Source organism: Ursus arctos, unplaced genomic scaffold (genome assembly GCF_023065955.2).
Source record: "Ursus arctos isolate Adak ecotype North America unplaced genomic scaffold, UrsArc2.0 scaffold_18, whole genome shotgun sequence".
NCBI classification, from domain to species: Eukaryota; Metazoa; Chordata; class Mammalia; order Carnivora; family Ursidae; genus Ursus; species Ursus arctos.
In genome coordinates, this window is record NW_026622852.1 from 29,397,317 (window position 1) to 29,424,812 (window position 27,496).

Sequence of the window (27,496 nt, forward strand, 5' to 3'; positions counted from 1 at the left end):
GCTACTTTTTCTATCTTTTTATATCTCTTTTGTTTTCAGTCAATTATGCCTGATCTGCCTATACACACACACACACACACACACACAAAGAGAGAGAGAGAGAGAGAGAGATTGAATGAAATGAACCCAAAATGCTTAAGGACAGGGTCTGGAAAATGGCCCTAAAACTGACAAACCAAATCCTATCATTTCTCTGCTCAAAATGCTCAAGTGTCACATGGCCATAAAGCCTTCTGGGATCTTCCTCTCTCCAGCTTGGTCCAATAACACTCCAGAACTCTGTGCTGGCCCCAAGGGCCTCCTCACGGGTCTCAGATTCCACACGCAAGCCGGCACAGGGCTGCCCACCTGCTCTGCCTCTGGCCTGGACATCACAGCATCACAGGCTCCCTTCCTCTCTCTACTCAGTCTCCCCTCAAATGCCACCTGACAGGTCCTCTCTGGACACCAGTTGCAATAGAACTCACTCAGCCCCCAAGTCATGATCACTCATCCTCTTCTCTGCTGTATTCTTCCTTCCAGTACTTTCAGCCCCTGACACCGTCTCTGGCCCGCTAGTTAAGATGGAGTACTTGTTCATTGTTCACCCAACTCCTTCACTAGCACGCAAGCTGTTGTGGACAGGGTATTTGCTTTGTTCACTGATGCCCCCACTGCCTACATTAGGACCCGGCACATAGTAAGTAGATGGTTAATTATTTGTTGAATAAATGAGCAGTGCAGCAAAATTACCAATATGCGAAAAGCCAGTCATAGGGACAATCTGCTTTTTGCCAACTCATCATTTTGAACCTAATTTTCACCTTGATCCTACTGTTTCCAACCAAATTGTTTTAGAACAGCTCGTTTTCAGCCAAATCGCCTGATCCCGCCCTGGCGGCTCTTCCAGCTCCGGTCCAGCTTGTCACCTGGCGCCCTAACCACATATTTATTTCGAAAGCAGATCTAATTCCCCGAGACAAAACTCGCCCCATTGCAACTGCACCTTTACTGTGAGGTGCTTTGCTGGAAAGCCTGCCTGCCATGCCGGCAGCTGGCATAATCACGAGGTTGGTAATACCAGAGCTCAGGAAGGCTGCAATTAGTACTTGACAAGCACTTTATGGTCCGCAATTTAAACGTCTATGGCATTGTAATTCAGTTCCTCAATGAGGCAAACATGATACTAACCTCATCTGGGAAGCTGGATGAAATGCCTCCTTGCATGGATGGCCTCCTAATTAGTGCACGTGGGGAGGTGGAGCCCCCCCCAGCCGTCCCACCTCCAACTTTTGAGGGTGCTTTCTCTTTCACGTCCTCCTTAAAATGCGTGCCACGCACGCTGATGGAGCACCTACTGGGGGAAGCACGAGGACGGTTTGTGTTTGTTGTTTGGCCACAGGGTCTCACTTTGGCTGAGAGGAATGACCATGGGTGATCTGGGGGACAGTCCCCGTCCACCCTCGAGGTGCTGACGGTCAAGAGCTGTAGATAGGAAGTCATCCACCTGCCCGCTGGAGTAACTCTTTGGAACGCAAACAGTTCCTACAGGAGATGCTGAGAAAGCACTTAATAAAATTCAGCACCCATTTCTCACTTGAAAGAACAAAACCAAAGCCTCTTGGTAAATGAGAAAGAGGGTACTCCCGGGACACGAAAATGTCGGTCAGAAACAACAGCCAGCATGCCCAGCAGTCACTCCAGCACACGAGATGCCTACACGTGTAACTTCTACCCCATTCTGTTCTCAGAGCTGACGACAATTCAACTCATGGACAAAAAAAACCAAGTAAAAACATTGGCAGGGACGAGGCTTCCGTAAGTATTGTTGCTCACAAAATACGACCAGCTACTGGAAAACCAAGGAAGCCCATGGGAAACTATCAGGGCCACTGAGAATGCTCAGTTAGGTGGCTGGTTACAAAGCAATGGTCACACATACCAGCAACCACCAGAAAATACAAGGACAAAGAACCACTAGAAAGTAAAAAGATGTCACTCACAATAGAACAAAGACGGACCTTGCCTTAGTGAAACAAGAAAGATTTATATGAAAAGGACCCCAGTGTCTGGAGCTGCTCAAGAAATGTTTGTTGGATAAATAATTACCAACTGTTCCTGAAGGATATAAAAGAGGAAAGAGTGAAAGAAAAGATGTCCCCTCAGGGTTCCTGAGTGGGATGAGTCAGTACTGAAAAAATTTTGATTCTCCCCGAATAAGTCTCTAAGTTCACCAAATTCCAATCAGAATATCAACTATAGTAATATTATATTTAGAATTCAAAAAAATGATTAGAAGTTTCTAGCATAAGGATAAACAGGTGAGGATAGTTAAGAAAATCCTTGAAAAACAGAAATATTATTATTGTTTGGGTTTTTTTGAGAGAGAGAGAGAGGAAGGGAGGGAGAAAGGCAGGGGCAGAGGGTGAGGGAGAGGGAGAGGGACAGGGAGAGGGAGAATCCCTACCGGGGCTCTGTCTCACAACCCTGAGATCATGACCTGAGAGGAAATCAAGAGTCAGACGCTTAATCAGCTGAGCCACGCAGGCGCCCTGAGAAGTACAGTTATTGCTAAGGAGAGGACTTGACTTATCGGATACTGAAGTGTAACATAAGGCTAAGGTGATTTAAATAGTGGGGCACTAACCCAGAAAGTGTTAGACACGCCTATGAAACAGAGCAGAAAATTCAGAAACAGACCAACTACATATAAGGCATCATTTCCAGTAAGTGGAGAAATACGTCATCAACAAATAGTACTGGGACACTGGCTTCCCCATTTGGAAATATCATTGCAGGTTCACTTTATAAAAAAATAAATTCTAAATGTATTAAAAGATTAAATATTAAAAAAGCAAACCATTATTGTAAGCAAAAGAAAAATACATTTATCACCAATATATATTTAAATTTATATTACATTATATTTAACATACAAAAATGTAAAATTTCATGTATCAGTAGGAATGAGTTATGCATATTAATGAAAACAGGCAACGGATATGACAAATCAATTCACTAAAACAGAGGGCTCATTAAACATTGAAATACATTCAACCTCTCTGATAAACAAAGAAGTGACAAAATAAAAGCTTATCCATTGCCCAATTGGCAGAGCTTTTGTTTTTGCATTTTAGTTAATAATATCTCCCAGTTACGTGCTCCAGGAAAGCCCACCTCCCCCAATCCATTGCTGTCTGAGGTCAGCTTAGCAATAAGTAGTCCACGATTCCACCAAGGTCCTGCAGGCAGCTGAGTGGGCCCTGCTGCTCTCTATGTCCTACCTCTGAGGTCTTGGGCAAGTCTCTACGGCCTCAGACGTTGTCTCTTCAAAGAAGGATAATAATAGTTCCTACCTATGTTATGAAGACTAAACAAGATGACGCATATAGAAGCATCTGACTGTGGTCCAGAGTAAGCTTTCCAGAAATGGTGGAGATAGTTCTGTGTCCCCTTTGACTCAGCCAATGCTGGAGTCTAAGAAACCAGAATCATGGAGAAGCACACATATCTTGTTTCAAGGCTGTATGCTGCAGCTTTGTCTGGAATCAGAAAAAACCTGGACACAACTCACATGTTCCATAAGAGAAGATTATCCAGATAACCTGAGTCCTAGTGGAATACTGGGAAGTCACTTAAAAACATGGAGTAGGGGCTCTGACATGGTCCAGGTTCTGAAACGCCCTTCATGATACACAGTTAAAGAAAAAAGGAGCAGGTAACAAGCAGCAGATAATCTGAATTTTATTCTTCGAAAGTGTGATGATGCATGCCGTGATATCAACAGTGATTATGTTAGAGAGTGGGGTGATAGTGGTTTTAATTTTCTTCTTTTTATTTTCATTTTACAAATTTTCTTCAATACACATAAATTACTTCTATAATAAGATAAAAACACTACAAGTTATCTTGTTTTTTTTTTTTATGCAAACTCTCCGAATATGAAAGTTGGTTGTTAGGATGGCTTTTCAAAAGATGCAAATGAGGTTGTCAGTATGCATTTCCCTTCCCAGCTGGGAAAGGTCCAACCGTGGAGATGGACTCCATTAGTGTGATATTGACTAAAGTCCCTAACAAAAAGTGCTTGTGGTACTCAATGGTATCTATTTATTCCTCGGTACATTTGTCCTCACTCTGGAAAAGGGGCTTGTGATTCCAAGATAGTGTACCTATCCCAAAAGATCAGAACTAAATATGTTTTGCAATACTCTACAGTAACATTTAAAAAAAACAGAGTGAAAACAGTGTCTGTGGTAGAAAAAGACCTCGCCCCAGTCCAAAGCTCCTGTCCTTAGCGATCTGTACTGTGTGGTGGCCTCGATCTGAATTCCCTGCCCTCAGGAGGAAATTCTGTGCTCTCCTAAAGGCCAGCTGCCACCTCACCACCCCCTCTCCAACCTGCCTGATCCGAGGCAGAATGAACTATTCTGCAGAACAGGATGGCCGTTCCACTCCTGGCTTCTCCATGTGGTCTCATCTGTGGGTTTTTTAGCCAGCTCCTGCCAGCAGGCTGCCGGCCTCAGGATGACTGGATTTTCCCCATGACTAGTTTGAGGACACCATCCCATAGACGCCCCGCCTCCTGGCATCAACTACCCACGTGCTCCAGAGAGACACCGGCTCCCAAGCTCCCTGAGGACAGGACCGTGTTTGGTACTCCCCACCAGCACCGAGTGCGTGCCTGACACACAGAGGTCTTACTTAAAAAGCATCTCAGAAATGATGCCAAGGTTACCAATAAGAGCTTTTCCTTAGTTTGTGTTCAATGGCCATTCTAGCATCACCTTTCCCAGCACAGTCCCTGAAAGAGGTGCCATCCTCAAGGACCCAGGGACTCCAGCCTACCTGGGTGGCCAAACTTATACACACTGGCTGAGCAGCAGACCCCGTGTGCTCCCTGGCTCCATAATGAATCGTGGTCGACTAGGGCCTTAGTCTCTACACAGCTACTGCCTTTAAGCTCATCAACTCTGTCCTGTCCGTAAGCAGCTGGTTTTCTGGGCCCAAGTGCCAGCTGACACAGTGAATCCTGGAAAGGGAAAAGAAATCTTGGAATCCTGGAGGGTGAATGTATTAAGCAAAAATTTATTTTTTGGCTAATCCTCCTAGCTAGCTTGATGTCATCAGCAAGATTTGAGCAGTATGACTTCTGTGACCTTATTCAAATCGTTGATTAGAGAATTAATATATACCTTCCTTTGAAAGAAAGAATGCATATCTGAAACTAAAGGCAAAGAACAGAGTCCTGTGGACAGCTGCCACAGATTACTTGCGGTTTAATACCTTTTGGGTTTGAGATCCAGACAATTAGCAGATGCACCTAAATGGACCATCTTCTTTACCTAGTCAAATAGTTACAAGAGATTTTATCCAACACCTTCATGGAGTTCACATTTGTCAGGCTTCTAGCTCCCTGTACCTCAGTTCTCTCATCTGAAAAATGGGAGCAAAAAGAATGCTTGTCTCATCAGGCCTTGATGAGAAGTAGATGATTTACTGCATAAAGTGCTTAGAACAGAGGCTAAGCCCATGGAATGTGTTCCCCTTGTCAATGTTAGTGATGCTTCGCCGAAGGGCTGGCTTCACTTAGCCACATTCATGCCTGCTCCCAGGGCACCTAGGCAATAAGCCAGGATTCCCACCTCCCAGGTTCCAGAGGGATCTTGTCCAGCTCCAAACAAGAAGAGCTGGCCCGGAGAAAAAAAAAACACTGCAGCCAGGGGAGGGACCAGTGTTGTCTTCTGAAATATGCTCTATCCCAGACATCTCCTAGCCCAGCGTTTCCCCAAGGCACGACGGTGGGGGCCTGTGGCTCTGTTGCGTTCTTTCTAACACTCTCACGCCAATTATGATTATTTATACCATACGAAGATCTGAAAGCTCTTGAACTGGCTTCTTATACACATCCAAACCACATAAGAAAATGTTTTCAGGGTATATTTATTGGTTTGCTCTGGTGGGCTCTAAATCTCCTGACATCCTGACTCCCAGCTTACACAGGATGAAAGAATCCAACTATCTACTTCCTGCCCTGAAAAGCAAATTCTGACTCAAAAACAAGAATAGGTAGTTCAAGCTTTACATCCACTGCCCTATTTCTTCCCCCAAACCTAAACGAGACCGACTTTAGTCCCCATTATTTTCACAATGCTGCTTTTTTGGTAACTTTCATGATTTCCTTCCTCACGAGTTCAGACAACTGCCACTGTAGGGCTCTCTCACAGAAACACTTAACAATCCTAGATATTCCTCTCTTGGCTTTTCTCAAGGGCTTTCCAGCACCATTATCTGATTGAAGCATAAAATCACCCTGGGAGGGTGCCCTCTCCATTTTACAGATAAAGAAATCGAGGCTCAGAGGTCCCAGTTCCTGTAGAAAGACCCTGGGAGTCCAGCCATCCAACATCCTGAATTCTGAACATATCTCTTCCCTTCCTTTCAGTTCCCCTAAGCCATTCCAGCTCCCTTTCTCCAAACACCCAGAATGGAGTCATTCTGGTAAAAATCCAGTTGAGTCTTCTGACATCAACTTCTTTATCCGTGGCTGTGAGAAAGCACTGTATTGCTCTGTTCCGAATCTCTTCCCATCCAAATGGGTTTTAGGAACGGCACTTCACTGGTCAGAGGAGAAGTGATCTGTGGTGGACTGGAAAGGGCTGGAACCTGGCAGGTCTCAAAAGGAAAGCCCCCGGGAGTTTCCCATCTCCAAACCCAGAGCCTGTCCTATTGGGGGATGGAGGGAGCACCTAATCCTTGCCAGGCATCCCGGCACAGTCAAACAGAGACAGGGCCCCCAGCACCAGCACAGTGTGCAGCACCCCTGTCCAGAGCACATGCCTCTGCAGCCACGCTGGCCGCCCGCCATCCCGACAGACAGGCCGGGGCCCTCAGCGCCCGTCCTCTGCCCTCCGACTGCCGGCTTCCGGCTGCTGGCCTTCTATGACAGGGATCCCAGCACGGATCACGGCTCCTCTCTGCTTCCCTTCATCAAGAAAGCCATTAAGGGAAACGTAAAGCTGAGTGCATCTATGAGGTCCCCCTACAGACCCAACTCGGAGTAAGCTCTGAAATCACTCCTGGGCCCTCTTCAGGCCCTGACTCATTTTTCGATTGTTAAAATTAGAATGGTCTCATGGCAGACTTCTGAATCTAAGTGGTGTCAAACGAGGCTCGGTCCTGTTCCCATTCAGTGTTCTCAGGCATCTGTGGTGTGCGCAGCCCCAGCTGGGGCTTTTGGGGACACTTCCTCTCGTCCCTGCCTTCTGGCCACCCAAAGATCAGGTACCCACGTCCCAACTGTGCAGCTGGACAAACAGCCTCAGTGGGTTAGGGGTCTGCCCAAGGCCCCACCACAGGAAGTGACGAGGCCAAGATTGAACTCCAAATCAGCCTGATCCACCTTCCTTCCCCTGTGCCCTCGTCTCTGTGATGCCCCTGGAGATGACCTTGCCTAGCTCCCAAGTGACAGGGAGTGTGTCCTTCAGCTCTAGCCAACAGGAAGCCTCTCCGTTGACAGCAGGTAGCAGAAGCCAGGACCCTGCAGGAGGCTCTCGGCGAGCACGGACTGATTTTAAAATATGCTTTCAGACACGGCAGGCCCCAAGGGGCTTGCATTCCCTGGTCTTCCAGCTCCCTTTCCTCCCCGTGTCTCTCGGGGTCGGCCACCAAGGTGCCTGCCGCCTCTGAACGGCTCAACATCATCCCTTCAAAGTCCCACCGCCCTCCCCCCACCGGGTTCTCCCGTGTCTTCCACTGATGTCCTTCAAGGCCAGCTCCAAGGTCGGCTGCTCTGCCAGGCCTCCCAGGTCGTAGGCTGTACCGGCGAGAGTTCACCTCCTCTGCACGCGCGCACAGCCCTCACCTGTGCCTCCCCGAAGAGTACGTACGACCCGGCCTCGTATCAGTTATTTCGCCGGACAAACACTGCATGGTACTTCCCATGTGTCGGCCAGTGGTTGAAGTCTTTGGCAAACTTATAACTGAGTTAGTTTTTATAACTATCTTGTGAAGTGGATACTATTGTCACTCCTTTGTACAGACAAGGACACTGGAGCACGGGAAGTGAAGTGGCTTGCCCCAAACTCACGCAGCTAGTAAGTGGAGGCCAGGGGGTCCCGCTCCAGAGCCCGTGCCTGTTCACTGCATGTGAGTTGTCTACACTGTCCTGTGAACCCTCTAAGGGTAGGGGTCACGCACAAGTCCTGCCTGGATGCCCACAGCCTGGCACGAGGCAGGACCTCTGTGCTCCATGTGCAGCATGAGGTCACCTGTCCCGTGCAGCCAGCTGACAGTGGCCGGCAGTACAGATCCTGGTCCAAACTTGCAGCCACTCTGAGCACCTGTCCTCCTCCTGCGGGCGGCCACCTCTGGCAGTCCTTCCTGAGATGCTTGGGAGGATGAAATAGGAAGCACTTTGTCATCCGTGAAGCTGATAGCATCTATACGCACGCCTCACCATCTAGAACTGCTCCCCCCTCTCCAGGGCTTGATTGAAAGGCCTTCGGGAACAGCCAGGATGGAGGACTCTCCCGGCTTCTGGCTGGATCCCAGGAAACCCAGTCAAGAATGCAGGATGATAGACCCTTCCATCTGGCTAGACTGGAGTGAGAGGGCAGCTGTGGGTAGCGCCAAGGGCACGGGGCCTAGCGTCTAGCAGACTTAGACTCAGGAAGTGTCCACTTACGGCCTCACATGGGCTCATTGTTCTGAGCCTCAGTTTCCCCATCTATAAGTGGAGCTAACAGAATTCCTCTCTTACCAGGCTGTTACCAGATGATGCATTTGGAAGAAATAGTAAACTCTAGCACTGCAATTCTTGTTTACTTGTTGAAAGAATATCTATTAAATAAGGTTATTATAAGAACTACATTAGAAACCAACTACACTTCTCCCTTTACCAGACGGGAGTACAAACAAGGTCACATGTCTCTGAATATTCAAAGATGACAGGGCTAGGCATCCTCCCAATGACATCTGGCCCAGTGCACCCCAGGGCCCTGGGGTAGCCTATGCTGTACCCCTCAAGGTGCCCCTGAGCCCAACCCCCGAGGCAGTCCCCTCCAGCTCCGCCCTGCTGCCCTGGCGGCCACAGAGGCTGGGGTTCTCCACTGAAACCAGGGCAGGACCCTGCCCCCCCCCAGGAGGTCAACCCTGGGACAGGGGAGTGCCAGAGGCTGTGCCGGAGCCAAGAGGGAAACAGGACTACCGTTCTCAACCCCGCGCACCTGCGGTTTGCATTTACACATGCAGCCGCAGTCCCCATGGTCCCCACTCCAAGCAAACTTCCTCTGGGAGCTCTTTTTGCCCTTTCCTGCCCCAGACCCTGCTCAGGGCTCCGGCGCTCCTCAGAGGAGGCTCGGCTAGTGCCAAGCTCCGGACAGAGGGAGTCAGTCTCATTCCTCTTCCTTCCAGAGGCCCCTGTGTTCTTCAGATGGCGGGGCTACTGACCCCAGCAACCTCGAAGCTTCCTAGCAGTAAGGGAGGGGCTTCTAGAATGTCATCTGAATACAGAGCCAGACCTTCTTCTAGTGAAAGCCACGTCCCCACCTCCCCCAGCTGTGAGCTCCTGGCTTTCTAAGTGTGCGGTGACAGGGCCGTCCAGGTGACTCTAACTAAAACACAACAGAGGACACCTGCGCGGCTCAGTCGGCTAACCGTCTGCCTTCGGCTCAGATCATGATCCCAGGTCCCAGGACTGAGTCCTGCATCGCACTGGGCTCCTTGCTCAGCAGGGAGTCTGCTTCTCCTTCTGCCCCTCTCCTCTGCTCATTCTCACGCTCTCTCTCAAAAATTAATAAATAAAATATTTTAAAAAACAAAAATAAAACACACCACAGAGGGCCTCCCCCTTGGAAACCAGAACCACAGCCGCTTTCAGAGGCTGGTCTCGCAACTTTCTGCTCTAACCGCACAGCAGGACAGAAGCTCGTCACATCCGCGCCGGGTACCCCACTCTGTGGCATCTGTGGAACACCCACGGGGCAGCAGGTCCGCAGAGTTTTATCTAGTCCCCCAAACAACGCTGGTTATCTGCTACCAAACCTCCATGATACACGTCATAGAAGGGAGGCCCGAGAGAAGTGGCCACCCCACGTCGCCCAGCAGGGCTGAGGGGTGGACCTGGCCTCTCTGGCTGAAAGACCAAGCTCTTTCTGTGACACTTTGTCTCCATGGGTGTGCAGCACAGTGCCAGCGTGTAGTAGGACCTCAATAAGGATGTGTCACTTGGCTCTCACCACCATGGAGCCACAAGGCTAGAACTAGGGCCAGCCGAGGCCGCAGCTTCCCGGGGGCTGTGAGCAGCTAGAACGCAGCCCATCAATGGTCTGAAGACCCAGCGCCCACAACAGCCTGTAGGATGCGGTAGCTGCGGGGAATGGGGGCCCCCAAACTTCTCAAGTCACGTACATCTCCACGTTGCCTGGCCCAGATCTCTTGAGGTCTGAACCGAATACCTGTCCATTTGCTGGGGAGAGCCAGTGCTCTTCTGGAGAAAATAAGTACCACTGGCTCAGTACATTGGGCATCCCAGCCAGCTACACCTGTGGCACCATTTCAGCTTTCAAGCTGGTGTGCCAGGCTCTGCCCCAGCCCCCAAACCTGCAACCCCCTCCCTGACTGGAGGGCTGGCCCCCCACTGCTGGCCTGAGTCCCAAATCACTTCTTACAGCAGAGAGCCCTCACTCACTCTCATGCCCCCAAATTTCTACCCTGGGACCCTTGTTAGATAGTTTGGCCGTGGATGGTCTTGGGTCTGACATGTGCCAAAGACGGATGGCTGGATTTTTGATGGCTGAAGACATCTGACAGTTGAGAGGAAGACATGTTCACTAGTTCTTGTTCTAGACGTTTCTGTAAGAGTGCCAGCTAGGGTCAGAAAACCTCAGCCCCTGCCTCTCCACTCTCACACTGTTATAATCTAATACTGTGCCTTCCTTCTTTATTAGGAAGTTGAATGAATCACCCGTGCGAACAACATCTCAGTGCCTTTTATTAAGATGTTATTGGAAACAGCCAAAGGCCCTGAGAGAACAACCCAGAATTAATTACTCTTTGTGCTTAGTTTCAGGTGTATCTTATATCTGTAACTCTTTACAACTTTTGTAAACACTTTCACATTAATCTGTTTCTCTTCCCCTCTCTGCTCCTTCCCTCCCCCTCCCCACATCAATGGTCTCTACGATAAGTCCACGGAGAAGCAGAGCGGGCATCATTATTATTCCCATTTTATAAATGATAAAACTAAAGTGTAGAAAAGTTGAATGACTAGTTCAAGGTCATCCAACACTATCAGAGGTGGATCATCCATGTGGAGCACAGAGCTCTTCCCACCGAACCGCCCTGCCCTCTAAGCTAACAGATTTGTCCTGAGCCTAAAGGGAAATGTGTCTCATCACACAGGGACACCAGGACGTTTCTCTCCAGCCTTCAAATACGGTATTCAATTGAAGCTGTCCATTCCTCACAGATGCCTGATAGCATCTTCTCCCTCTGCTCCATTTAGAGGCACAGTTGTGATTTTATCCAAAATTGTTATATTTTACATTGTGTTTAGCACCACTCATGCGAGAAACATTTGCTAAGCACCTACAATGTGCCAGGGGCCATGCGAGGGGCTTGGACACAAAGGTCTTCATTCACTCACAGATATTACCAAGTGCCTGCAGGCTCTGTGCTGGGCACTTGGGACATGGCAGGTACCAGACAGATGACATGTCTGTCCTCATGGGCTGGCTCAGCGCACGGCCAGGTGAGGCGATGGACACCAGCCAGCAGTGACCACACAGAGCTATGAGGGCACCACCAGGAACAAGAGGCCAGGGAAGTTCACCACTGAGCTCCCAGAGCGTGTCGAATCATCCTAGGAATGAGTGGGGTCTGAAACAGCCATGTAGAAAACCCATCCAGTGAGGCTCACGCACAGATCACACACTTTTTCACTGGCCTCAGACACATGCTCCCCCACTGCATGTGACTACATAGCATTTTACACATTTACCTACATTATAATAAAATGACGGTAAAATTTAGTGGGCACCTACTCGATGTGCCCTGTGTGCTCAGTGCTTCGCAGGAATGTTCTACGCCAACCTTCAAAAGAACCCTGAGACAGTGGCATCCCCATTCCACTGAGGAGAGCCCAAGGCTCGGGGGCAGGGGGAACGCACACAAATCGTCTGATTCTGAATGCTCCTGTCTTTCCACAGTGCCCTGCCGACTCCCCAGCGAGGCACGGAAAGCACACAGCAAGACATAAACATGAAGATTGGCCCCAGGAGCCCTTCAGCTCTCACCCATTCATCCCACAGATATCTCCCGAACACCAACTGTATGCCAGGCACGGGGCTGGGTGCTACGGGGAGCCAAAACAGAGCTGCTCCTGCACTTACGGAGCTCATGGTCCCCCGCAGGAACATGGAAGACAAGAGGGATCAGAGGGTCCAACAAACGTAAAACTGCAATTGTGGTAAGTCCTAGAAAGGAAAGGTTCATGGTTCTCAGTGAAAACAGGGCAGGGGATTCTTCCCGAACAGGGAAAATAGACAAAGCTCACTCGAGCTGGTATGTAAGAGATGAACAGAGGTGGTGAAAGTGTTCCAGATAATGGAACAGCTTGTGCAAACGCCCTGTGCAGGGTGGAGGGAGGGGGGCACACTCACCTGAGAAACTGAAAGGACCATGTGTTTAGGTCCAGAGTAGGAAGGGAGAGCATGCAACACTGAGGCTGGGGAGTGGGCAAGGCAGACCCTTGGGGCTTCTGGGGCCATCAGGAGAAGTTTTGTTCCTACCTCCAAAACAAGGGTGAGTCCCTGCAGGGTGTCAGGATGGGAGGCCACCTGATCAGAGTGCTGGGTCAGTGGTCCTACCTGGCGTCTGCACCTGGGGGACAACCCCCGCCCCCACCCCTGACTTGTCCCCTCACCCTTGTCACGCTGCGAGGTGATGATGCCAGACAGCCTAGTTGCATGCCTTTGAGAGCACAGCTGTTGTGGGTTCATCTCCACATGCCCCATGCCCAGCCCCAGGCCTGGCACTGAGCTGCAAGTACAAAGGAGGCAGCACCATTGCCTTCGAGGTAATCCAGGAGAGGCACACACAGACACAAACACTGACACCCCAAGTAAACACTACGGGAGGTGACAAGCTCTGCAGGTGCAAGGGAAGCAGAGAGTGGATCTGTGAGAGCCAGGTGTGTAGACAGACGTGTGAAAAGTGAGGAGAGAGGATAGCGCTGGCTGTGTGTGACTGAGTGGGTGGACAGGGAAATGGGAGAGGGAGAGGGAGAGACAAAGGGTTGGGTGAAGTTCACAAAATAAAGTAAGAAAAGCATCAGCCACTGGCAACATGTGCCACTCGCCTCGATGGGAGGAAGGTAAGAAACCACAGGAGGACGCTGCTCACTTGGTGCTTAAGCCCTGGGCATCAAAGTCGGGCCGTTCGCATTGAAATCCCAGCTTTCCACCCATTTGGCTGTCATGTCACGTCACCCCACCAAGCCTCACCTGCAACCTGAAGGCGCCAACGGCACCTACCCCCCTAGGTTGTCGAGAGGATTACATCAGCGAACCCTGCAAAGTGCCCGACACAGGGACTGACGCGTGCTGAGCCCACGGTACCGGCGAGTTCATGCTGCTGCTGTGCTCTCTCCTCCTTTACCTGCACGCTTGCAACTAGATGCTGCCATTCCCTTTTCCTTCTTTTATAACAAGATCAGAAGCTCTCCAAGGGCTTTCCAGTGTTTCTAGGACTCACAGAGTCCAGCATGGAGCTCAGAGGGGTCAGTCCAGCCCCTAGAGGACACCGCGTGGAGTGATAGGTGAGCCAATTCTCCTGTCAAAGTCAAGGCACTCTGAGCAGCCTCGGCGGGAGCCATAGCATGGGCTCTGATCGTACGCCCTGGGGTGGGCTTCCAGGTCCCTGTCTGCCAGTTAAATCCCTGAAACAATTCTGGGCATTCTCAGAAAAGCTTCAGTGAACGGGCAGTTCCAGAAACAAAGTGATTTGGATAATATAGTGATTATTAGAAGGATGGCTGTTGCTTTCAAAATCAGTTCCCTCTGAACAAAGTCAAGTGGATCATAAGCAGAGTGTGAAAATATCATTTTCTCTCTGCCACCTCCTGACCCTGCGCCATGAGAGCAACAATAATGCATCACTCCACAAAGTCTTTCTTTGGCTAGATTTTATCTGAATGGTGACTGATGATGTCCTTGCCAAGTGGCAGGAGAAGGGTCTGCTTTAGCCAGCAGCTGTGGAACGTGGGCACTGATGAAGACAGATGAATCCATTTACTCAGTACTTTGGATCTACCACTAATTTTCTAGATGACAATGACACTTCATCCTTCCAGCAATGTAGACTGTTCAAAAAGACTGGAAAAGTAGAAAACTGCGAAAGAATTCCCCAATCGGCGCCAAAAGTTGTCACAAGGTTCATGCCCTTTACTCAAGCAAGAATTCTCGGACCCTTAAGCTCAGCTCGTAACTGATTTACTCTTAGTTTGCACATGATTCTAATAAACTTGGTTATCTGATTTGGGGTCCAGACCAAAACCAGATCAGGGAGATGGTCACCTCTAGGCTGAGTTCACCCCATTCCTGAGTCAGTCTTGACCACAGAGGGATAAAGAGCAGAAGCTTCCTGCCCAGGAGCAGGGAGCGTGGAATAAGTCTTGTTATTCAGAGGATCCCAGCGGACCTCTTCATTCACCATCCCCAGGCCTGTCAGCAGACCACCTGGCTCACCAAAGCTGATGACTTGACTCCATTCCTCCAATTTCTGCGAGGACCAGAGCCCAGTCCAGCCTCCGCTGGCTCTCATGCTCCCTGGAGGTGGGAATGGGATATCACAACCTGATTCCTATACCCACCAACTGCTGGTTTAGAGGACTGTTCCAGTAAACCCATCTAATACCATAACAGTTCTCAGATGCTGGAAAGTATTTATTTCCTAGGTTTTCATGTACCTTGGACGATGCCGTGTATGTTTGTCAGGGGAGAAGAGAATCACATCAGCTTCGTACATAATCTTCTATTGGAACATCCAACGAGTAACCTTTCCCCTTTGTACTCCACAACTACAGGGGCCCCAAAAGGACCAAATAACAAGAACCCAAAAGAACAAATAAAAAGCGGGCAGGAAGCTCACCTCATATGGCTTGGCATACAGAGAGCACTTCCTCAATTTGTTAAAACTATGCCCATTAATCCTCTTAGAACCAGAGAGCTGGGTTCCAAGCTTTTAGATGTATTTGCTTGTTCAATAAATACTTACTGAGCTCCTGCTCTGTGCCTGGCCCTGAGAGAGTGCCTACAGGGACCACAAGGGAGCCAGACACACTCAGCACCTGCTCTCGCAGTGCTTACAATGGAGCAGAGCTCAAGCCATGCTGCAATTCACAGAGAGAAGCAAGAACTTCCCCATGGTCTTAACAACTAACCTAGCAACAGAACCCAGACCGCCAACCCCATGTGGGGCTCACACCCCCACGGTTCCAGCCTGGTACACCTGGTTGTTCCTAGAAAGGTACAGAAAGAAAGGCGTCTCACCAGCCTCACTGTACATCGTTACATAAGCATAGAGAATAAGAATAAAATAAAGGAGCAGATGAATACAGATGTCCATTGGGTGAGTTACATCATTTAATTTTCTGATCTTCCTACAATCAAAATAAATAACCAAAAAAGTTTGTGACAAGGAGCCACTTACAATCACAATCAAACATAGGGAAAGACCAAATGGGTGCCTCTAGAGGGGGTCAACTTCCCCAGTGTCCTCCTCTGACCCCTACCACGATTGGCTTGCACTACGTGCAATGCTTTCTATCTGTTTTGACGACCTGTTTAGACCATGAGCTCCTCGAGGGCAGGTTTCACGTCGTATCCACTCTGTGTCACAGAGCCTAGAACGGGGCCTGGCAGAAAGTTCTATCAATGAGAGTGTGTCGCACTAGGGCACTGAGGCAGAATCGGGTAGTGTCTGCAGCAGCTATGTAGGTGGCCTGGTCAGATCGCCTCTGCAGACAGAACCTACAGAAGGAGGGTGGTCAGCTGATGGCCTTCGCTGCAGCTCCAACTCTGTCACCATATTTGATTCTGCTAAGGACACAATCTCTCAGGCAGCCTGTGGTCAGTGACTGAGTTGAGCAGGGATTCTAGAGCCTGGCTCTTTCGGTCTGATTCAGGACTTCTCTATAAGCAGACTTTGCCCAGAGCAGCCCACTGACTGGCCCAGACTTGCTGAGCCTCTTCCCACCCATCTCTCCTTCCCCCTCCTTTCACAGCCATCCTCCCAGCGTCATGGACTAAGCGTCTCCCCACCTCCTCTTGTATCTTTCACGGGCGTCACCCCCCAGAGCTCTCGTACTTCTAAATCCATCTTGGCATCCATTTCCTGAAGGACCCAGAATGACAAGTCTACATGGCACCCACCGGCTCCTCGACATTTCCCACCCTCCTCTGAAACTGGCTTGACCTGCGACTATTTCCAGTCAATGGAACAGGAGTAGAAATAATGCACGAGTCACTTCCAAGTCAAGATGGTGAAAAATCCAGTGTGCCTTCCCCATGGATTCCTCCCTGCCCCCATCTTCTTGAAGTCACAAATGGGAGAGTCACACCCAAAATCTGCCTGGATCCTGTGCTCCCACTTGGAGGAGAGGCCCTCAGGAGCACTTCAGACACACTCTGGACTTTGGGTTAGCGAGAGCGAAATTTTATTATGTAGGCAACAGCGATTTCAGGATTTGTTTGTTAATGTGGCACGGCCTAATTCACCCTGACTGACGAAAGATATGTATCCTACACGTGCACCTGTCCAGCATCTCTATTTTCACAGCTCTCTTACCCTTCCAGCTTGCTCACGTCCCTGCTGGGACCACAGACTCCGCACGAAGAAGCTGATGTGACTCTGTGCCCGTGGGAGGGCAGGCCAAATGCAGGAAGAAGCCCCCGTTCAAGATAAAGTTAGGTTAAACTTTTAGCCCAATACCAAGGGCCAAACTGGCCCTAGCGTGTTAGTTCCACCCACCGCCCCCATGGCTGGCTGGCTAGGTCTAGGGAATTGGTTGGGGGCTGACATGGCCAAGGGCACTGCCCTCACACTGGGGAAGCACAGGGCTGGTGTCGGTGGGAAGAGGCAGGAGGCAGCTGCCTGCAGCCTGACAGTCAACTTAATCTTGATAGATGGGGTCACCTAAGTCCCATGGTGATGGGGGTGGGGGTGAAGACCCTGGAGAGGTGATCTGGACAAACTCTTCCTTCGGTGGCATGCTCACTCAGAAAGGAAATCGGAATTTACTCACAGTGCAGTTCAGCAGACGCTCACTGATGCCCGGCCCTCACGGAGCTACAGTCCGGTGCGGGGACAAAGAGAGCAACCTGCTAGGATAGACGACAGAAGGGACGATGGGGGGCTCGCATCCTCTTCCCCCGGGCCGCTCTCGGCAGCGCGGCGCTGGCACGTGGGATTACAGATAACACTGCCTTACACGTACATCATGTTGTGAGGTTCCACACCCACGATAGTTATTCCTTCTTACAGCCCTGTGAGGTCAGCATACTTGTCCCCACATGGTATGGGAATAACGACAACGGTGACAATAGAGCCGCGAATACTTACTGGACACTCGCAGTACCGAGCACTGAGTTGATTACTTTCCCGGGGTGTTCTCATTTGTAGCCCTATTTTATAGATAACGAAAGGGAGGCAAAGCGCCTTGCCCCGGGTCACCAAGCAGGTAAGTGGTACCCAACAGGGATACAAACGCAGGCCTCCCGACATATTGAGGGGCTCATCCTACAGGTACTAGGAACTCGGGGAGCTGAAGGGTCTGAGAGCGAGTCTGCCGTTCTGTGCCCAGCCTCACCCTCGCTGGGCCGCTCTCTCCTCAGGCCCCTACAACACAATGCCTGGACTCAGTGACTCTTGCCTGCCAAATCCACCCCCTGCCTCCCCCCAAGGGTCCCTCTTTGTTGCCCCTTCCATGCTGGCAGGTCTCAGCACTGCCCATTCTCCTCCACATCCTCTCACATGGCCTCTCCCCCTCTGTTCAAGCTTCACCATCTCGCCTTTCGACTGCTGGAGCAGCTTCCTGGCTTCTCAGTCTCCAGGCTCATCTGGCTACCATCTAGGCTCTGCATTCCCACCGGCCCCGATCACAGCATGCCCACGGTCAAAACCACCACCCACACACGGCTCCTCAGGTTCCAGAATAAAGTCCAACCTTCTCAACATGTAATTCGAGGCCTTCCACACCCACCACCAGGCTACCTAACCCTCCACAAGCCCTGCACTTGGGGGAAAACGCAACAAGTCAGTGCTCCCCAAACACACCTCACACTTTGTCTCCTTCCATCCTTTGATCTTGGGGCTCCTTCCTGGGATCCAACCTCCATTTCCCTGAGTTCCTGCTTCTCTGTGTCAACATTACATCGGCCCTTTCAGGCCCATCTTGATTTCTTCTCCACCAGGAGGCCTCTCTTGACCTAGATATGGTCTTCCCTCTCTCTCAATGCCCTTGGCATCCCTGATCTCTTTCTTGAATGTAGCATTTCCCACATGCCTGTCTCTGTGGATATCTGTGATGAGACGCCCCTGGCACCCACACCTTTAACAGCCTCTGATGTCCTTCGAGGAATCACCTCTTCTTCACTCCCTACGCATGTGGTTGGGCAGGGCTGACCTCCCTGCCCTCTCCCTCCATGGAAGCCTGGCTGACGTCCCAGACCATCAGTGCCATGTGATTGGCTCAGGGAGGGACACATGGCCCGATTCAAGCCAACGGGAGCTGAGTTTGGGACTTTTGTTGAAACATTTGGGAAAGAAGCACTCTTCTTACTGGAGTTTCTAAACTGGGAGTGTGTAAATTTGCAGCTGGTAGGGGCCATCTGTGCCACCACATGGGTAGAGCCTGCCTGAGAGTGAAGCCAAGCAGAGGAAATCAGAGCCAAGAGCCAGAGAGAGAGACATTTTTTAAGATAGCATTTCAGTCCCTGGATTCAGCCATGCCTGAAGACCGCCCACCCCAGGATTTTTCAGTCACAAGAACCAGTTAAAGTGGGATTTCTATCACTCGCAATGAGTCCTAAGCAATATACCACACTGGGCAGTGGGGCTAGAACCACAAAGAAGAGATAGTCTGATCCAAAAAGGGCTCATTTTCTAACTTTATATTTCTAAGAACAGCTGTATTAAACTATATTCATATATCATAACGTTCATTCAAGTTTATGATTCCATGGTTTTTGAATATTCATAAAACTGTGCCGTCATCGCCACGATCCCTTTCTATCTTACCTTGAAAATGGCCAACATGTGCTGACTCCGTTCTCCCCTATGCACCAGCTCTTCCCTCGAACCCGAGGCTGGGTTTTATTCCCTTCTGCAGCAGCAGCGGCTGCAGTAGGTGCTCAATGAATGCCTGCTGAGTTGTACTCAGACATCCCTGAAAAACTCAGCCTCCGTCCACCGGCTGTCTGGGCCCTTTCTAAAGCACAGTGAATGGGAGAACAGATATTTGGCAAAGCTGCTCAAGGAAAGGACACGCTCACCTATCACTAGGCTTCCTCTGGATTTTCTAAGCTGGATCCCTGCATCGGGGTAGACTTCCTGTGTAGGGTAGAATGTGCTCCTTTGGCTCCCTGAACTTCCCCTAAGTTTATCACATCATAATTGAAACTAGTCAAAAGTGGGAAAACATACAAATCCAACAACAGGGGAATGACTTAATATTTATGGCACATCCAGGGCATAGAATAGCAGACAGCCACTCAAAGTCATCTTTGCAATTGAGGGCATGGGGAAGTACCCATAACATAATGTTAAATTAATGAAACAAAATATAAAAGGGCACATAGAGTGAGATCTCAAGTACATGAAATAGTAAAAACTGGCAACTGGAAGGGAATAATGCTAATTATTAGGTATAACTGTCTTTATATAGATGGATTGTGAGCAATTATTTTTCTTCATGCTTCTTTCTCATTTTCCATTTTTCTAAAATGAATGTTACTTCAGTCAAAGTAGAAAAGCCAAAACTATTTCTTAACTCATCTCTTGGTTATTATTTAATTTTATTAATGTGGCTACCTAAGAATGAGAAACAACCATGTGAAAAACATTCTGAATCTCCTGCAAAACTTTTTAAAAAAGACATCATCCTTCAGAATCTTTTAATCAAACTTCTAAGTATTGTAAGTCTCCATTTTTACCTTTTTACCTTGACCGCCAGGAAGCTCAGAGCTAAAATGCAATATGCAAAATTGCAACAACCCAGGTTCTTGGTAGAGTAACTTCCATGTTTCTCTGTTTTCTTAGGTTTCCTTTTATTTGTATATTCAGTTGTCTCACTTGTGTTTTTATATACTCAACCCTACTTTGGGATACATAAAAAAGTATGTGCTGAAATGATTTTATCTACAGCAGAGAAAAGAGGTCCTAACTAGCAGATGCTCTGTTGGAATGCTTCATTTTTAGGAACATAAGGCACTGAGTGGGGCTTTGCACATTCTATTGTTATTCTAATTACAGTAAGAGGGTCAACCTAAAGAAATTCAAGCGGGAGCCTCCTCTATTGAGAGAAGCTCTCCCAGTGATCAGATTAACCCATTACTTGGTAAGGCTCCTTCTCTTTGAAGACTGTGTGGACCAAGGTCCATCCTGGCTGCCCACAGCCCCTGGCGGTTGACTGACAGCCAATGTCAGCAAAGCCAGCCAAAATCCATTCACCACATCCGTCCTGTGTTCAAGTCTACTGACAACAAGTTACACAGCAGAGAAGTGATTAGGGAGCACACACAATCCGCAACGATGGCCCATCTGACTAAAACAGGCCTCAGACGCTCCAACACAGGCCCCAGCCACCCTTCGGATCACTGTGTGTCTTGCTGCAGTTACCCACACGGAGCATTCCTTTACTTGGGTTCAGCAAGGAAGGACCTCTCCTACGGAGATGGGCCACTTGAAAAAAGGAAGTATTATATCATCTGCATGTTCTCCCAGACATGACACCTCATGGCAGGAGGTAACATATGTATTTGATTATAAGTCAAAATTCTTTTTTTTTTTTCTGGTGATAACTTCACTGACCCTTCATGAGACTTCGAAAGTAAGAAAAACAAAATAAGCAGTCTTAATATTTAGTTGTGACCATCTTATCACTCCTCAAGCTGCCACGTCTTACTTGTGGACCACGCCAGAGGGAAACGAAGGAAGGGAGGCAGGAAACATTTCGTTGTCCTCCAGCATGTCAGACAGAGCCCTGGCTGCGGGGGGGCGGGCGGGGGGGGGGGGGCAGCTCACGGCACTCTCCCCGCCGGGGCCTGTTATCCCCCGGAGCATCACACCACCACCCTACCGAGTACATGCAACAGCCCACTTTCCCAGATGTGAGAATCTAGGCTGAGACAGAGTCAATGACCCCACTCAAGGTCACCCACGGGGAAGATAACTGGTGTCTGACTAGAACCCAGGTCTGACCCACCCAAAGCCCATGCTCTGTGCCCCTTCATGCGGCTGGAGCCGCTTCTCTGTTTGCATGAGGCTGACAGTACCCTGTGCCCTCCTTCCCACACTGCTTCCTGCAGATTCCCACCAACTGCGGAGCCTCTCCTCTCGCCTTTGGGCCCTCTCACTCAGAAAGCCATCAAAAGCACACTTGAAAGATAAATGTAAAAGCTTCAACCCACACCCTGAAACCAAGCACCCATCCCACCGCTGCCACAAACAAGCTAATGTGAAATCTCTTTCAGGGAAGCTTTCTGAAGGGAATAAATTGATGATGAAAACATTTTGCAGCCGACAACACTTGGTGATGATGCAAGCAGGGCTGCCCTATCTACAGAGGCTTCTGCCTTCAAAGAGCCGGCTCTCTCCTGGCCCTTCCGAAAGAATCTGTACAGAGGCGACAGGGAACCAGGGCCGAGGGGACATGCCTAGGTCAGAACTGAGGTGCGCTCTGCGTTTATGCGTGCCACACAAGTCCCCCAGAAAACTTGCAATGTTCAGGCAAAGATGAGGGCGACGAGAATGTCATTCAGAAATAATTCCACACCCGGGTTAGCTCTGCTCAGCCACCCGGCTTGCATCCTCCAGGGGCAGAGGGAGGCTCTCGGCTTGCAGCAGCCTGCACGCACCGCCACCAACTGCCACCCGTTCCTTCACCTTTTATTTACAGCACAGAGCAGCCTGGCTCATCAGTGAAGGGGGGAGGCGGGGAATAGAGATGCCATCCAGATTTCTGCTCTTTCTCAAGGGACAAAAAAAAAGGGTCAGGCAGAGAAGGAAGCGGAGCCCAGGCTGCAGAGGCAGCGCGGCGGCGCCAACCTCCTCTCGAAAGGCTGGGAGGAGAGGCACCTGGGCTGGAGCAGAAGCTCCCGCGGAGCCGCGGGAAGCCGGGGTCAAGCCCAGCGCCCGGCCCGGCTTGGCGCGGTGTTGGAGGCGCCAACAGAGCGCACTGCACAGGAAATCACTGCCCCCTTCAGGCCGCGTCTGAGACGCGGCGGCCGGAGCGGAGGGGCTCCCTCAGTCCGGAAAAACTCGCAAACCCCACCTCGCGCGGCCGGCGACCGCTCCTCCAGAACCCCTCCAGCAGCCGTGCAGGCGGGGCAGGTCCGCGCTGGGGCTTCAGCCAGAACCCGCGCTGCGGCCGTGAAGAGGGGCTTGGGATGCGAAGCTCTGGGCTCTGAAGCTCCCCTCGGAGAAGGAGGCCGAGCGGGCCAGCCCGCTGCTGCGCTCCAAGTCCGTGCCTCAAGTCTGCGCCCGGAGAAACCGCCTGCAGCGGCAGGGCCAACAGCAGCGGCGCTGCTGGACACCCCCGCGCGTCCGCAGTGAGACCTGCTCAGGGCACTCCGTGAGCAACTAAACCGAGGGGGAGTCTCCCCATAAAATCACTCCGGCAGGCAGCGCCGGGCACATTCAGGCAGCAGCCTTTCAGAGCCGGCGGCCCCACACCTGCCCGCGCGGTGCGGGCTCCGAGCCGCCCGCGCGCACCACGCGCCCAGCCCTCCTGCGCGCGCTGGCCCCTCGGGTCCCGGAGCCCTCCGGACCGCAAAGCGCGGCCTGGCTCTCCTGGGGGCCCGCGAGCAGGCCATGGCCTCTCTAGCCCCGGGTGGCCCAGTTTCCAGTCAATGCGCCTGTTCCTCCCACCCGGCAGTCCACAGCCCCACCAGCGGGACCTGGGCAGGGGTAACCACTGCAGGCCTTTTAGAGGGTCGTCCCCACCTTCTACACTCCTTCTCTGGTTAAAGGAAACCCGTCTTCTATCCCCCACCCCCATCACACATATACACACATACGATCCCAGAGGAGGGAGATGCTCAGAAAATCTTGGTACCAGCCGTGCCAGCCAAGCCCGAAGGGACCCCGGGGTGAGCCCTGAGCCCCAGCCCGCGGTGCCCTCGGCAGGCATAGGCGACTCAGTCAGGGCTCTGCCCAAGGGCCGAAGCTTCCCTCGGTTCGGCACTCCCTCACCCACCGCCCCCCACAGCCCCGACGGCGCGGGCGGCCGGACACTCACCTCGGTGTCGTAGAGCCGCAGGTCGAGGAAGTAGGGGCGCAGGAGCGACTCGTTGCGGATCTGCTCGATGGCCAGTTCCACCGCGGGGAGCACGCCGCGCCCGATGCTGCCCTTGGCCACCTCCTTGGTGAGCGGCATGAGGCCCATGATGGAGAGCGGCGGGCTGCTGGGCGGCGGCCGGGGGGCACCTCGCGCCCAGCCCCAGGCCCCGGGTGCCAGCGGCAGCAGCAGCGGCAGCAGCAGGAGCAGCAGCAGGCGCGCGGGTGGCGGCGGCGGCGGCGGCGGCGGCCCGGGCTGCCCGGAGCTCCGCGGGGAAGCCATGCCGCGCCGCGGGCTGCGGGCGCCGGCTCACTCGGCCCGCATGGCCTGGCCCGGCCCGCCGCCCCGCGCCAAGCTCTCCCCGCGGCGCCCGCGCAATGGCGCCGGCCCCGGCCCCGGCTCCGGCTCGGGCTCCGGCTCCTGCTCGGCTCAGAACGGCCGCGGCGGCGGCGGCAGCGGCGGCGCCCGTGACGGATCAATCACGCCGGGAAGGGGTGGGAGCGAGCCGAGTGCGGGAGGCGGGGAGCGAGAGAGCAAACGCGGAGAGGGGGGCCGGCGTCTTCGCGCGCGCCTCTCTCCGGCGCGGCCACCCCGAACCAGGCCGCCTCCGCCCGCCCCCGTGCGCGCTCTGAGCCGCTCTCCCGCCGGGAGCTGCTCCGCGGCAGCCCCTGGAGCCCCGGCCGGGGGAGGGCGGGCGGCAGGAAACGCGGGAGGCGAAGGCGAGGCTGCTCCGCGGCGGCTCGGGCCGCCTCCGGGGACGGGGACGGGCCGTGTGCGCCGGGGGAGGGGGAGGCGCTGGCGCAGGGGCGGCCGCGGGGAGGGCCTGCTTCCCCGCACACGCACACACGCGCCCCCGGCCCTCAGCCGAGCGGGCTGCCGCTGTCCCCGCCGGGGACCTGAGCGCCAGGGGACAGGGGTTGGGGGAACGAGGATTGCGTGCTGGCACACGCAGTGGCCACCGCCGCTCCGCCGAGCGCTTCCTGCACGGTGGTTTGGGACTGCTGCTCGGAGGTCTGGCTGGGAAGGTCTGGGTTGCGAGCGCGCCACGCACGGAGGCGTCCTAGAGGCACCTGCAGCCTTATGCTCTCCTGCTCTGCGCGGGTGTCCGGGGAGGCCCTAACCGAGCCCGAAGGGGCGGCCAAAGATGCCGCCGGCGCTCTAACATCCCTTGGTGCTAGGGTGTCCAGAGCTTAGGGCCTTGAACGAGAGCCCCCCAATTTCCCCAGTAGACTGAGAAGCCCTCCTCTGCCAACCTCAGAAGAGACAAGGGTCCTCACCTTGCGCCCCCTCCAGGCATTTGACCTCCCCGCGTCCCCACTCCCAAAGGGCTCCGCCCTAGAATTTTCCCTCCGGGTGGGAGCACTACCCAGAGCAGATCTCTGCTTCCCTTGACTTGGCCCTCTCTTGGCCCCGTCGCGCAGGCTGCACTGGCTAACCTTAGGCAAAGCCGTCCTGTGATGTGACCTAGCCCCTCTATGCTTGAAGAATAGAAATGGTGGGTCATTAAAATTTAAAATCCCAAGGGGTGATTAATGAGGGGAGACAGTAGGATATCAAATGAGAAAACACCCTTGGGCTTGAGCCAACCGTTGTGGGCCACATCCACGACCTTGCAACAAGGTTGGAAGTTTAACCTTCACTGAACATTTATTTACTACCTACCTTATAATGTAATCTGCACGAGAGCCCGGTGAACGAAGTACTGTGTTTATCATCCTCACTTTACAGGTGAATACACTGAGGCTCAGAGAGGTTCCACAGCTTGTCCAAGTACACAGAGCTACCAGGGTAGGACTGGAACCCAGAGCCAGCAGGACCTCTGTACATAGTGCAGTGGGAGCCAGGATGGGGAACAACCTCCCCTATGGGAGGGGCACTGCCCTGACTTTCAGTTGTTCTGAGCCTCAGTTCCCTTAGGTCTGTGGTGAAGGAGTTGAACCAGATGATGTCCACAGACTTCCTCTTCTGGAGTGAGGTAGGGGCAGCCCTGAATCACAGGCTAGTTAATCAGGAAGCATGAGGACAGAGAGGGGAGGCTGAGCCCAATCCTGGAGAGTACCTTGAACAGCTCTGGGGAACACAGGCCAAGTTCTCCCTGTCCCAACTCCTCTTTCTAGGCTTCTGCACACATCACTCCTGAGCTTCACTTAGCCAAAGAGTCTGCGTGGGCAGAGTTCACCTGAGCATCTCCACCAACAAGACCAAAGATGTTCCAGAGGACAAAGTAATCTCTCCTAACTGGTGTTCACTTGACATCACAGCTGTCCTCCAGTTATCGGCTTCTGGCATCTGCCCTTCAACTTCTCAGTTCAGGTTTCTCAATGAGCATTTTCACTTTTTTTCCTTTTTTTCCCTTAGTCATTTGTGCTTTCCTTGTAAGCTGTGCCAATATGGAGTATCCGCTCACACCTACATCTGGGAATAAGTTGAAAGCTGGGATAACTTTGCTTGACATTTACTAAGTGGTTGAAGGCCCTGCCTGGCAACCTGCCTTTCAGCCCCTCTGTCTTCACTTACGGGCTGACCTGGCCTCATGACCTGTGGCCTGGGACCGGCCCTGACCCGAACAGCGCCAGTCTCACTCTCCGTCAGCCTGGATCCAGGCCAGGCTCTGATCCCATGCCCACTTCTGATGCCTGGGCATCCCTCTGGTTCCCAGATCCTACCCTGGCCTGTGTTCCAGTTTGGATAACTGGATTCCTGGCATGCTTCTGGGGTCTGAGTTCCTGCCTCAGTCACCAGCCTCGAGTCCATATTCCCCTACAGCTGGAGTCCAGCCTCTTGCTTTAAAATAAATTTTGAATAAATTCCTTCAACAAATGTTTTGCAGCATCTACTGTGTGCCGGGCAGTGTCCTAGGAGCTGAGGAGGCAGGAATAAACAAGCCAAACTAAAATCCCTGCTCTCATAAAATTTACATTCTAGTGGAGAGAAAGAGAAACAATAAACAGAAATAGGAAGAAGATATCTTAGTATGACAGCTTATGAAAAGTGCTATGGAAAACAAATAAAGCAGGGAAGAGGGTTGAGTCTGATAGAGTGGGGCTACAATATGAAAGAGGAGGGTCACAGAAGGACACACGGAGGTGATTTTTCTGCAAAGACCTAGAGGAGGCAAGCAAGCAAGACATGCAGATAATGTCCTCCTCCAGGTGGAGGAACAGCAAGGGCAGAGGTTCCAAGACAGGAGTGTGCCTGGCATGTTCAAGGAAGAGTCAGGAAGCCGGTGTGGCTGGAGCAAAGTGAGCAAGGGGAAAAGTGGTAGCACCCAAGGTCAAAGGCAGGCAGGATGAAGCAGGACCGCTTGCACCTGACGAAGTGGAGAGCCCCTGGAGGGTACTGAGTGGGGCAGTGACACGATCTGATGTATTTGAACAGGATCACTGGCTGCCAAGTGAAAAATCACTGGTAAGGGAGGGAAGGCGGAAAAGTGGGAAGCAGGGAAACCAGCTAGGAGGCTGTTATAATAAGCCACATATGGTAGCAGAAACCAGGGTGCAAACAGAGGAGGTGATGAGAAGTGGCTAGATTAATAATTGTTCTTCTCTTTAATGGGAATCATATGCACCCGCAGATGCCAAGTCCCGGGACCATGCTACACACTGATTTATAGGCTCATCTACCTTACAAGGGACAGAGTGGAGACCTAAGAAAGCCTCGTGCTCAGGGTCACATACCTAGAAAACGAAAAAACATGCATGTCAGTCCAGGTCTGTATGGCTTAAATTCTCATCTTCCCCAAATCCCGCCTCCTTAGCAATCCTTTCTCCCACGCCCTCTCCCTACACACAAGAACCAGAAGCCAGTCTCCAAACCCTGGCTTAGAGGTTGGGGCTGCTTTGAAAGATGATGCTAAGTCCCTTTCTAAGGATTTTTGGGGTCCCATGGTCCACCTGGCTTGCCTTTGAGCAGGATCCCAACACAGAGGCTAACCAGCCCCCCCCCTACTCTCTGTCCTTTTTC

The 27,496-nt window shown here is 51.8% G+C and overlaps 1 protein-coding gene across 1 annotated transcript in view; it reads right to left on the bottom strand.

Moving 5' to 3' along the window:
• The window catches only part of GABBR2 (gamma-aminobutyric acid type B receptor subunit 2), a 336,894-nt gene extending 313,079 nt beyond the window's left edge, over nt 1–23,815 (bottom strand). Inside the window, exon 1 of the mRNA XM_048223257.2 lies at nt 23,495–23,815. Coding sequence (XP_048079214.1) covers nt 23,495–23,815 — 321 coding nt within the window. The remainder of the gene's footprint in view (nt 1–23,494) is intronic.
• Between the last annotated feature and the right edge of the window lie 3,681 nt (nt 23,816–27,496).